The sequence below is a fragment of the Fragaria vesca genome, linkage group LG6 (genome assembly GCF_000184155.1).
Source record: "Fragaria vesca subsp. vesca linkage group LG6, FraVesHawaii_1.0, whole genome shotgun sequence".
NCBI classification, from domain to species: domain Eukaryota; kingdom Viridiplantae; phylum Streptophyta; class Magnoliopsida; order Rosales; family Rosaceae; genus Fragaria; species Fragaria vesca.
The window spans coordinates 10,235,687-10,249,317 of record NC_020496.1 but is presented as its reverse complement, the minus strand read 5'-3'; the positions used below and the strand labels follow the sequence as shown (position 1 = coordinate 10,249,317).

General features: G+C 37.7%; 2 protein-coding genes across 2 annotated transcripts; both read right to left on the bottom strand.

The window, feature by feature from the left end:
• Positions 1 to 3,303: 3,303 nt before the first annotated feature.
• On the bottom strand, positions 3,304 to 4,737 carry LOC101301403. Its single transcript, XM_004302801.1, has 2 exons — positions 4,217 to 4,737; positions 3,304 to 3,975 (listed from the first exon to the last, which is right to left on the bottom strand). The coding sequence occupies exons 1-2, from the start codon at positions 4,501 to 4,503 to the stop codon at positions 3,756 to 3,758; spliced, it is 507 nt and encodes a 168-aa protein (XP_004302849.1). The 5' UTR covers positions 4,504 to 4,737; the 3' UTR covers positions 3,304 to 3,755.
• Positions 4,738 to 9,280: 4,543 nt separating this feature from the next.
• LOC101300933 (profilin-like) lies at positions 9,281 to 11,814 on the bottom strand. The gene is made up of 3 exons (XM_004302800.1): positions 11,569 to 11,814; positions 11,140 to 11,277; positions 9,281 to 9,711 (listed from the first exon to the last, which is right to left on the bottom strand). The coding sequence occupies exons 1-3, from the start codon at positions 11,689 to 11,691 to the stop codon at positions 9,577 to 9,579; spliced, it is 396 nt and encodes a 131-aa protein (XP_004302848.1). The 5' UTR covers positions 11,692 to 11,814; the 3' UTR covers positions 9,281 to 9,576.
• Between the last annotated feature and the right edge of the window lie 1,817 nt (positions 11,815 to 13,631).

Here is a 13,631-nt window from a genome sequence, read left to right as displayed (position 1 = left end):
ATTTTAACGGTTTCTAATAGTAGGTTTAACGGCAGTGAGTTAAGTCAGAGACGGAATCAAAAGTGAGTGAGTTAAGTGATATTTTTGAAATGTGAGTGACTAAAATGATTAATGGGTTAAAAGTTAGTGACCATTTGTGATTTTTTGCCTATATGAAATTTTTCAGGTAAGGGTTGTCCATTTTCAAGATAGATTATGCCGAATTTTAGGTAAATTTTCCTTGGAGGTGGACGCTGCAGGATTTACTTTGGGTTTCTGTGTGAAATTCGGGATGGGTACTAACATATATAGACTAGAAAAATGAAAAAGTGAAAAACGTCAAATTGATGTTTTCCTTTATAAAATATTGAAATTTGTTTAGTACCCATCCAAATAGTCCTTATGATTTTATTTTAATCTGAATAATCCTTAAAGTCATGTTTTTTTATCCAAATAGTCATTTTGACAATTTTCTCAGTTAAAGGCCATAAGAACTATTTGGATGAAAAATCGTGACTTTAGAGACTATTCAGATTAAAATAAAACCATAAAGACTAAACAGATGTCGACTTTAAATCATAAGGACTATACAATATTTTACTAAAATTTAAGTTATTTTCTATTTCAGAAATTTCTCACCTGAAAGCCTTTCCCTCTCCTTATGTTTTGGATAGACATCACAAAAAACCCTATTATTGTACTGTGTTCGTATTCACTAACGTGACGAGGATGCTAAAATTAAAACCAACAATTTTACAAATCTTATAAACCTAACGAAGAGTCTTCAATGCACAACATGTAGATGCACGATACAATGTGAATGGTTGAAATTAGATGACATGCATAAATACAAATGCATAGTGGTACTTAAGTATGAATGATTAAGATTACATTGTGTGTTTACACCACCGTGTATACAAGAATTATTTTATGAACTTTTTATAACACAAGAAACACTACATGTACATAATTTTTATATAATCATGGTACATTTTTCTTTTAAAGTGGTAAAAAAGATGAAGTTGTTGTTGTGAAAATAAGCAAGGGTTTATGACTTATGAAGGATTAAAGTTGAACTTTAGGAGTGTTGTTATGTTAATTGTTCTTATCGTCAGTGGCAGAATCAAGATTTGAAGCTTGGAAGGTTCAAACATATATAGAGTTTGCAGAATCTACAAGATTCCATACATTATATAAAGTCAGACAAAATCATTTAAAATCTAGATTGAATACACCCTTTAAAAAAAACAACAAATCTCAAGCATTAAATGCGAACTTTTGTAATTTTCTTTATTATATGAAAGGTAATACAGTCAACTGCTCGTCATTTGAAATTAATCAAAGAAAAATTATATATCCCAACTTAATTTGTTATCTGAGTAAAAGAGATCAATTTTTCAGAGATAGACCCGTTCGACAAGACAACAGCCTGATATTCGGCTGTTGGGAAATGAACATTCTCATCCTTGACTCTAATGACAAGTTTATAAAGAATTCCTGATTCAATTTGGTAGTATCCCTTGATCACCTTTTGAAAGATCAAGTGCTTTTGGTTCTGTCTGGTGTATGCATCAACAGCATAGTTGGCGATCTCTGTGACGTGAGGGTCACTAATGCTCTTCAAGGGTTTCCAAGCACCGATTAGAGTATAGTCACCGATGTTGTCTACTGCAGTTGTGAGAAGAGGGAAGAGGAGAGCAAAGATTGCAATAAGGTAATGAGGACTCATGATGATGAATTGATGGTAAGTATATATGTGTGCTCTTCTAGTCCTTCGAGTGTCTGAGTGTAGATGCAAAAGAGACTTGGTAGGACATGGTTTATATAGCAGTGGAGGATCATTATAATTAGGAAAGAAAATAAAATTCATATTTATTGACAATTTTACAATAACGTAAATTTTTTAGTGATTGTGCTTGGTCGATATTTTGTTTTTCTAAATTGAATTGTGTGGTCATGTTGCGTCTTGCTTTGTTGGCACAACTAGTAATTATATATAAAAATAGTTTCTTATTGTACAAAATGAATCCAACTTTATCAAGAAATAGAGAGTTAAGAGTTTGAATGTTGATTGAAAAGGGAGAAAAATAGTTAAGGACCATTTAAATAAGGCAAAAAAGGATAAAATTCAATCCTATTGGGGTGGGCTATTGCCACCCTATCATCCTTCTTACTCATTTCACCATACATATTAATTTCAATATTAAGTTATTTGTATATATTGAAATTTAACTAAATAAGAGGAGCCGGATCCGACCTGACCTAGATTCGGCTCCTCTAAAGTGAGTAGTGTATGAATTTAGTTAAATTTCATAAAATCTAGACCCTTTATCTATTCTAATGGTTCCATCAGTTGGGAAACTAAGTCAAGCAATGCGAATGGACTTCCAGAGATTGGTGAGTGGCCGAGCTTGGTTGCCGTCAGAATGGGTGGGCATGCTAGGTTGCTGCCATCAAGGAAGCTACTGGAAAACAACGTCATGAAGCTACTAGGGTTTTGGGTGGGGGCTAGAGCTAGGGCCATTGGGCCTTGGCCTGGGCTCAAACCAAAGCACGATCAAAAGTGGGATTGGGTTTGGGAATATGCTTGGGTCCTTGGGCCTAGGTCTAAACCCGAACTCCAAAAAAATCAAGTGTGGAATTGGGTCGTTCGGCTGGATTTCAAATTAACTGTGGCTTAAGTAGCAGTGTTTGGATAGCTTGGCAGACTGAGAAAGCTAGCTGCAGCTAGATGGATTCATGAAGCTTAGAGTACCGCAATTGAGCGTCTTGGCTCCGGTTTTTATGTTTCTTTAGTATCTTGTTTTGTATCTAGTTTAATCATCTGCTAAGCTCACTTGAATAAGCGTGAGCTAATTCTCTAATGTAATGGTGCCTTGATGTCATTCTGGCATGAGTTTATCAATGTTTTTTATGGGACTGCTGCCCTTTTTCCCTTCAAAAAAAAAAATGGTTCCATCAGTTGACAAATCACTTTTCTACCAATGTTATAGTTTTCCATCTAAATCGTGGTTAACTTACTTTTAACTCCAAAAAAAAAAAAAAATAGACTTCTCGTTGTCATGTCTCTTCTACATCAAGTTTTTTTTTCTTTGTTTTCTGCTTCCTCTTATACTTATATTTGCTTAAACATGGAATTAATGACGTTTTTGCGTTGTGTAAATTAAATGATTCACCAAGAACATGAGTATATTAGTTAATTGTTTATCACACTGAACATGAGCTAAATGAAAACCAAATATCAAATAAAAAAGATTATTGCTATTAACACACAATTTTTTGCTATTAACACATTTCATCTATTTTCTTATCCACACATTTTTATTTTATTTACAAACTTACCAATTGAATTTGATTAATGATTGGTTCTCACTATATAAATGGTTCTCGTCATACAGAAATTGTGTTAATAACAATAACTTGTGTGTTGATAGCATCACCCTAAAATAAAATAAAATTAAGATGGTCACGAGTCTAATCCTAACTCCCGTAAGTGAGTATGTGAGGGGGAGTGCGTCAGGAATATATCTCATCTCAACATTGTCAAAACACTTTCGATCTATCGAAAAAACATTGTCAAAAACTGTCAAACACTCAAACCCACAAAACATATTCTCCTGATAAAAAAAATTAAACATTATCTAGTTCCCATCAAACGTTGATTACGTAGTAAATGTATATGCAAACACGTACGTTAAACTTTCTTTGCTACAGAAAGGGTAGGGACATTTTTGTTAATAATGAGCGTTAACAAAAATGCAGATGACAAAGCAGGACTAGCTTCTCGAAGTTTTCTTCACTTTAGATATCGTAGCCTTGGGAATAAGAGAGTATGATCTTTGGGTACCTAAGCCACCACCATAGCTCTTGCATGATTTTAGCGCTTTTGATCTCTTATATGGAGTCTCTTTCTTTGCAAGATCTTCAATGCTATTCACTTTTGATAAAGATGTGAAAGACTGACTCTTGCCTTGAAAATACTTGGAAAGCCCTCTCCTGCAAATGCATATTCGATCTGTTAGACTCTCTAGTAGTCTAATATATTACAAATTAAGTCACCGGAAAACTAAATTCTTACACATATGAATAGCACCACCATGATGATAACGGTTTATATGCAAACTTAATATATTAAGATGGTTCTGTTTTTACAGTTGATTGGATATAAACCTTTAAATCATGCAAAGCACGAATAGATGTGTTAATATGCCAGAATAAAAAGGATTATTTTTCTTACTTGATGGGTAACTGCGCCATGAGATCTGACAAGTCGTAGAGAGATCCACCAGAACGCAAGGATGAAGAACATGAAGACGATGCCGATGAAGATGCATCATCCACCAAGTCTGATGAATACGTCGTTCGATTAGATGTCGTCGAAGTGGTGTCGGACATATCATCATGATCATGGTCATCATCATCTCCTTCCATGATCGCCCAACTCTCTTCTCTTTTCGCGTAGTTGTCATATTGTCTGATCGAGTATGCACCCTGAGCCATTTGTTTTCCAGTACCTTCACCCATGGATACAAGGCACCTATAACCTATTAAATCTCGGGAAGAAGAAGAAACATATGGATATGACTGCTTCAAAGAAAATTCATATGCCAGTGTTAGAGGGTCAAAGATATATATACAGGCTAGACAGGAAAAGAGTTCATGGATTAGGTTGGTTGCTTTCCCATACAAATGATAATACTCATGACGGGTGATGACATGGAAATCTCATGATATTAATTGGTTTTCATCATCTACTAGAATGAAAGAGAAAATTCTGTTTGGCTTCTGTTCCATAGTTTTGAATTATGGGAACCACTAATCAACCTAGACAGCATGCAAGTTTCATACACTACTGGTCTCCCAAGCATAGTTTTTGCTTATTGAAATTGTTTATCTGTTTGTTTCCTTTATCATCCATTGCCTTATCCTAAGATTCCTCATTATCTTCTCACATGGTTTGAATTTATTGACCTTCTTCTTCTTCCTATTATTGTACGAAGAAGAAGAAAAGAGGATAAGCTCTCTATCCTCTAAGCCACCCACGTAACCGAGTCACCCTTTCAAATGAAGACCATATTAAAAAATCTTCTATTTTTAATATAGTGATAGAGGACATGGGAAGGCATTAAGAAATAAATGATACACAGTGGGTCAATTAGAAAATTTGTTTCTAGATGTACCAACATTGGGACGCATCGCTTGGATAGGTATGGGCATACACCAACATGCCTTGGGGCTAAGGCTACTTCCTTATCAAGAACATGTTACAAATATTTGAAGGAATTCACTTCTTCTCGTCCCATGTTTTGTATTTAAAATACAAATCCTCTTTTGAAACGCAAGGATAGATCGATATGAGGATTCTGAAGTCTTTTCTCTCGAAAAGTTTCCTTTTCTATTCATGAGCTTTCTATGGCAATATATAGCAACGGATCCTCGAGATCGCAACAAAGAAAAACGGATCCTCGAGATCTTTGGTAGTAACCAATTAAATTAGATTCCGTAATTGTTTAGATTCTTAAATGACATTTTATCCAATTTGGCATTTTGACTTAGCCGCCAATAAAAAATACAAAGGTAATTAATTATACATAGGTCTCGTTTGGTTCACGAAATTAAAGTATTCGAGATTGATAACCTCATCATTTCTTATACTTATATATGCTACAAAAGAAAATAAAACATTCACTTCCATGAATTACCAAAAAAAAAAAGGGGAAATTATTCTTTGGTCTTGGATTATGGTCGACGTGGTGGTTTGTATTATTATTACTAGCTCGCACATGTCAATTTGCTCTTTCTAAAAAAAATTGCAAATTGATATGTGGGGTAAAAATACAAAATACAAATAGAAAACCATATTTAGGTTCTCAATGCAACATTGTCTGATATTTTTAGGTTCTTCAACATTTTGCAATAATCAAGGGCAAATTTAAAAGTTCAATTTTTGGTGAAGTTTTAACACTAAAACGTGAGTTTCGCATTATAAGAGTTGAGATTGGTCCGTATGACATTTTATTTTATTTTAGTTCTCTTTATTTGATTTTTTTCTACCACCAGTAATGACGCTCTCACCAAATTCAAGTGATATATTTGGCTCGGACTACCACATAGCAATGTCGTTGATAGTATATTAAAAACAAAGGTTAATATGGTAAATAGCAAAATAAAAAATAATTAATTAAATAAAGAGATAATTAGGAAGAAAAAAGTGAGTAATGGGTTTTTCATAACTAGAGAGGATAACTGCGTTATTAAAAAATGGGACAATGCCCACTAGCCCTAATTTTAAGAATTTTATTCCCACTAACAAAATCAGATTTTAAAATTACTAAGAGCCAACTTAAACAGCAAAAAGACAAATATACTCTTAATGAATTAAATAAACTACAATAGACCATTATAAAAGTCTATTATAAAATAAAGTTTCTATAACCGGATTCCTACGACAAATAATGTTGACCGGGCTCCGGGGCAGTTGACTGGACTCCGACGACTGTTGACCGGGCTCCGGCGACCGTTGACCGGACTCTGACGACCGTTGATCGGACTCCGACAAAAGGTAAGGGATCTATTGGGGGCAGCATGGGGTCGTTCGGGGGGTATATTGGGTGCAGTAGGGGGTCTTTTGGAGGCAATATGCATGAGATATATCTGAGGGTCTACTAGGGACAGTATGAGAGTCTATTGAGGGCAGTAGAGGGTTCATCGGGGTGTCTATTGGGGGCAGCAGGGGGTTCGTCGAGGGGTCTATTGGGGGAAGTAGGGGTTTCGTCGGGGGTTTTATTAGGGGCAGTAGGAGGTCATGTCAAGGGTCTATTGTGGCAGTAGGAGGTTCGTCGGGGGTTCTATTAGGGTCAGTAAGACCTCCTATTGGGAGCAGTATGACCCTTGAACTTAACTGTGCTTTCAATCACTAACAAGTCCATACTAGGGGTAGTAAGACCACCTAATGGGGTCAGTAGAACCGCCTACTGGGGTCAATAGAACCTCTTACTGGGTTTCAATCACTTATAACAGGTCCATACTGGGGCAGTAGGACCTCCTACTGGGGTCAGTAAGACCCTTGTATTTAAGGGTGTACTTCAGTCGCTTATAAATGCAGGTATATCTACACTTCAGTTTTCATGTACATGCAGCTGCCATAAGCTCAAAAAAACCAAGTAATCATCCATCAAACTCAACAATCACAACCAAAACTCAACAATTACATGAATTAATGTACATGTCCTACATGGATGCACTAAAGAATTGATTTACCATTACCAATCACAACAAAAATATTCCTGCAGAAATGTATGAACACCAGAAATCTTCACATTCTCAATCCCACCTTGCTACTCCAAGCTAGCCTTCCAAGTCTCTGCAATCTCCTGGACTTCTCAATCTTGGGATCAACCACCACCGAAATCAACGATTCGAACACCGGATCACAAGCCAACCCTAAATCATTCCCCTTGTTACTCATCTCTGATTTCTTGTCCATCGGAAACACTTCCGATGTCGCCTCAAGCACAAACCTTGTCGGATCCACACATTCTTTAGTACATAAAACCAAAAATATAACTGACAGAAGAAAAAAAATAACAAGAAATATTCGAAAAAAATGCAACTAGAAAAACCTTCTCAATCTCTTGTAAGCACTCAAAAAGTTCATTACCCAAAAGGGAACATGTTTTAAATCACTCTAGCAAGGTCTAATTGCATTCACAATGACTAAGACATATGTAATCCTTACTTCCTAGTGGTTAGGTGCGCACTGCCTAGTCGCTAACGAGTAAGGGAAGCCTATTATAATTTGCAGTTCACTATTGTATTTCACCAGTCAACTTTATCAAACCTTCCATAAAAAAATTGAAGGTACTAACACACACCTTGAAAAATCAGAACGAGATCAGAGGAGAGGGCCACCAAATCGAATTCGGAGAAGAAAATCGGAGTCGATGGCCGCCAAATCGGCCGTCGTCGGTAAGGCGTCATCCTCAAAGGTGTCGTCGGTTGTCGTTGAGATGTGAGAGAAGAGAGACACGATGTGGAGGACAGTGGAGGCTGTGTCGTCGACGGAGGCCTGGTTCGGCTAGGCCGCGCTTGGTTCGGACATCGTCGGAAGCAGCCTGGTTCAGATCTCGTCGGTAGGGCTTGACTCGGACGTCATCGGAGGCGGCCTGGTGTCGTCTTTGTGGGCGGAGGCGACGGCCTGGTGTCATCTTCGTTGGCGGAGGCGTGGTATCGTCGTCGGAGGCGACGGCCTGGTGTGTGTGGGTGAGAGAGAGAGAGATGTATGTGAGAGAGAAGATACGAAATATAAAAGAGATAGGGATAATTTAGTCAGGAAAAATAGTTAAATTGTTGACAATTTTGTTAGTAGGAATAATACTCTAAGAGTGTTAGAGTTGATGGGAATTATGAAATCTGATTTTGTTAGTTGGAAATTTTTTCTCAAAATGAAGGCTAGGGGGAATTTTCCTAAAAATGAGCCATGCATTTACACGGTAAAAGACTAGTAACATAATTATAGCCCCTTGTTAATGAATTAACGAACGGGATACACATCTAATACAGTATCATCTCTGCGTAGGATAATGGAGAATGCTTGTAACACATGATTAATTTGGTCCACATTAGGCGACTCCAACTTTATAGCACGTACCACACAACAACTATTGGTGGGATATGACCAATTTGAAGCCAGCAATTCCCATTTGAGACCAGCAATGGGAGTCGACGATAAACAGATGGGACTCCTTGGACAAGGCAACCTTCCCATGTCAATTTCAGAGTAGTCCTTGCGCGGCCATGACCTCTACCAACAATTATCTACCCTTATCCACAACCCATCAATGTCTTCTTTTTCTTGGATATTGATGTATAATGTCGACAATGAGGACCAAGCTTGCTTTCTATATAGAGAAGTAAGCAAAGTTGCCCAAGAAGACATCAATTTAACGGAATTTCTCGTGTACATCCATAAAAAGTCAAATAGAAACTTGTGCTTCTTTGGCCATAAAACAAGAAATCACCCGAAAACAAACCCTGGCATGAGTAAACTCAGGCCAACCAGTTCAGGAACCAGGGAGACCATGAGCACATGATCCAGGAAGTATTTACGTTGTGTTAGTTTACCACACCTACAATGACTCCAACAAACAAACTCACCCCCTTAACCTTTGTCTTCGCATGGTATCTTTAACATGCGACAACATTTGAGAGGTAACTAACACCACAGCAGTGATACTGTCATACTTTATCATGATGAAAGAAACCTGCTGTGCAATTTTACTTGGATGCAATTACCGTATATCTCCACTAAAGATCTTTGCCATCAGATAAGCTAATGCAAGATCTTGTCTCTTTATCATAATGAAATCCACGGGTATATTCAAATCATCAGCAAGCAAACAGTTGGGTAATTAAAAATACATAAATCATGAAAACCAAGGATATCGGGTCAAAAAATCAAATCCTACCAGGAACCACAACTCTTCTTCTCTGTGTCCACACGGTTATTTTAAGCAACACCACCAATGCAAGTTCAAGGCCACACCAGGAACCAAAAAAAACTTAAAATTTGAATTCCAGACAGTGAAAGACGAGCTCCTACAGACCCTGATCAATCAGGTAATCTCCCAACCTCTCCACAATCATATTACACTGTCCTGGTGTCAAAGGCTCCTCATATATACCAAAAACCAAAGCTTGGCCAGTTTTCTTCACAGTAACACCTCCGGAGCCCTGCAGAAACATCAATTGAAATTAAACTTGACTGCACGCTGAATGATGCAATTCCTCATACTAACTAACTCGGCGTTAAAATTTAAACCAAAGCCCCCTTAATTTCCAGAAGAGCAATTGAGAGATAGTTTGGTGCATATTAATGTTAGGCAGTTGTACTTGTACATAGCTCCATTCCCAGAATAATGGACTTCCTAATTCATGAGGGGCATCCAGTAGGTTGGGAGGGTATTCTGACCAACTTTATTCAATTTCCATGCAAGTGCTCATATACCTTGGGGTGCATGGCAGACTACTATCAAAGGGACTCATGACTCAATGATGAAAAACTTTAACCCGAGAAGAGAAATATTTCTGGTGGTCCACATCAGGAACCGTGATAGTCTATTAGACTAACTTCAAGAACATACCATTATCTAAAGCCTATAATAAGCAGCAAACTAGAAGGTGTAACAACATGAATAAACTTCAACTGATGATATTGTTAATTAGAACTTTTGACATATCAAAAAAGATGAAACAACCAGGACCACTAGTAACATGAGATGCTCAACTGCTCACATGAGCAGTCCACAGAGTTTTCAGATGGTGAGAGCCATTCCTTTACAGATATGACTCATATGAGCAAATCCTTCAGTCTTCATTGCATACTTTTATACGCAATTCATGTGATCCTGTTTACTGATAAAGTGATAATGAGAGAAGATTTTTTTTTTTAAAAAAATTATTGAATGAAAGTTTCCACATTTAAGTAAAGCCTTCTATGTTTAGGACTGCAACCGAGCCAAGCTACTTGTAAAATGAAGCTTGGATTCTAGCTTGTGATGAGTCTATGAAACCCAAGCTCACAACAGCTCATGTACGAGGCTCATTTGAATATTATTCAACGATGTTAATAATATATATTTATACATAGATATATATTATAATACACTTACGAAACAGCAGAACGAACCCAAGACCCATCGAGCCGTAGCTCAGGGTCCATTGCATAAACTCTAATATTTCTTCTAGGGCCTTAATTCATCCAAGAAAGAGTATATACACACACACTTAACCACTCTCCCAAGGTCTTTAAATGATGTCATGTAAAAAATAAGAAGTTCCATCCTTTATGAACAATTGAGATACGTGGTATATGAGATGTGTTTCATATAAATCAAGATATGCAAGCGTCTTTCAGAGTCCTTTTTATCAAAGTTTACTTTTTTCCAGTCTTGGATTTAAGTATGGACTGAAGTGATATCCAGATCAACAATTTTAGAAGATCTTCTCAAATACTGAACCTCAATTAGGTTGCCACCAAGCCTATAACCCAATGACAGCAAAAGAAATATTTAGTAACAAGTGAAATAAAAATAGCAATACCATCAACCATTTATCTAATGAAGTCCCACTCTAAGCAAGAGAGGAACAAAACAAACTAACCTTCTTGCCACGAATAACAGCTCCACCCTCGCCTTGAATAACCATGTACTTTGTGCCAGCAAGGTGCAGACCAGTCGGTGCAAGAGTCCCGGGCTCATCGAAATCTTTCATGATCGCCGTAATTTCCTCGGGCTTAAACTACACACAGTCTCACACTCGATCACTCACCACCACAACTTCAATTAACATTACCACAAAAGTACATTTCATCCTTTTCTTACATAAAAAAACATATTCACATTGTCTTTATCTAAATTCCTATCATGCATTACTAGCATTTACCCCAAAATTACAGTAATAATTTCTACATGCAGAGAACAGATCCATATCAGTCACTTTGACAAATCAATCCTAGCGAAGTCTAGGCACAGATCTAACAGAACGATTAAAACAACGAAGCAAAGGAAAGGAAAGGGAAATGATGGGAACCTTGGGGAAGTTAGAGCTCTGAGCCCAGACGCTGCCGTCGTGTCCGACGATGGCAGCGGAGGCGAGATGGTTGCCGTCGATGTCGCACAGCAAGTGATCGTCGACGTAAGCCTGCCACGACATTTTTGCGATTCAATCTCGACCGTCGTATTTGATTTTGAAGGGGATTCTAGTTTCTTGGTTCTTACTACTGTTCGGTCGGAGCCTCTTGTCTCTCTCTGTTTCCTGGTTCAAAGGAGAATGGTGTATTTTTATATTGTTTGGACATTCGTCGAGTCCTTGTACCTTTCCGTATTTTTAGTTTGACGAAAGATAAAGTGTAGAGACAAAGAGATAGCAAGAGAATCATCATCTTATTTATTGATGGGTGTCTTTTATATAGGGAATTACACAATACCAATATGGTAAGGATATGAATACATAGATCTAGTCTAACTACATATCCTATTGGCATAAGGTCAAGGCACACAGGGATAGGATATCCTAGAACACTCCCCCTTGTGTCGCGCGCTGATATGCCGATGGTGCTGATCTGTTGCCTCGTCAAAAACCTCGTCAAGTCACAAAAACCCTGTGGGAGAAAAACTGAACCTTGATCGTAGGAGAAAAAGAGTACAACGCACCCTTCACATTTGATAGTGACAAGTATGTATGTGCTAGACTCCCCCTAAAGTTCGCACCCCCCTGATCTTTACATCAATCATAGGGCTCTTCCTAATTCTCACTAATCACAGAAGTTTCAACAACTTAACATGTCAATGCTCTTTTACATGTCTTCAAATGTGGCATTGGGCAATGATTAACTAAATCATGCCGTATTGTCCTCAAATGATCTTTTACACTTAGATCTTGAGGAGAACGTCGCTTGTGAACTCAAAACATAAGTTCGTGCAGGAAATCAGGTTTCCGCGCAGCATGATCTTCAATTACTAGAACAGTCGTAACTTCCTCTAGGAAATACATATGAACGAACCGTAAACGGTTTTGGAAACTAGACTCATTTAGCTTTCCAACCGTATATTACACACATTCTGGTTCATCAGGAGCTGTTCACAAAGTCCCGTCGAAGTTGACTGTTTTGCCAAAATCAGATTCTCGGACAGATTCGTCATACTTTACGAAAACGGCCATAACTCACTCAATATGATAGGTATGATCAAATGGTTGGTGTCTCTGGAAAGTAGACACATAGACCTTTCCAATGGTACCAATTTCACCATTTTCCAGTGAGTGAGATTTCCTATAGGTCCCGTGGAAGTTGACCTACAAAACTTGGCAGATTCTGATTTCGCTTTTGATGTGTCTTTCTTATGTAGGGATAGAATAAGCCTCAACCTTTCATACCATTAAGTATTGAAAAAGGAGTTACTGCCATTACATTGGCGTTGCGTGGGCGCATAGCTACACTTAGCTTTACAACTTTTCATAACGATAGAGATGTCAAGTCTTTCGTATTGTGTTGAGTACATTGATGCGTCTTATTGTACTTAGATGGGAACTCCATCTCTTAACACATATTTGTCATCTCGCTTTAGACAAAACAACGGATCTCTCTTTAGAGCAAAGACCTTGACTAATCATGAGAGTATATGTAGGCCTCACTAGTTATAGAGCGCCTAAGCCGATTGATGGAAAATCATCATCAATACAGTCATCGAGTGCCTTATCGAGACCATGTCTTCCCAAGATCTTTTCTTCGGATGTTGATACATATTGGCATCTCTTGATCCATCAAGAGTCCATGTAAATCCGGAATGAACACGCAAAGGCATAATTCACCATATCCCTTCCAAATCAAGTAGAATCCATGTGCGTTTCAATACATTTAGCAAATGCATGCTCCTGTGGTTTGGAGCCACTTGATTCGGATATATGAAGTCCGTTTAAGATCTTCATGTATATCTCTGATCCCGTAGAGATGTTATTATGACCACATTCATAGGCTGTATGTTCAGTTATTCGGAAACTACCAAACTGACAAAGTAGTGGAGTTCAATGACATCCATTACGAGAGCATATCTCATCGTAGTTGATCCCAGTGCGTGTTAGTGAGAGACCTTGCG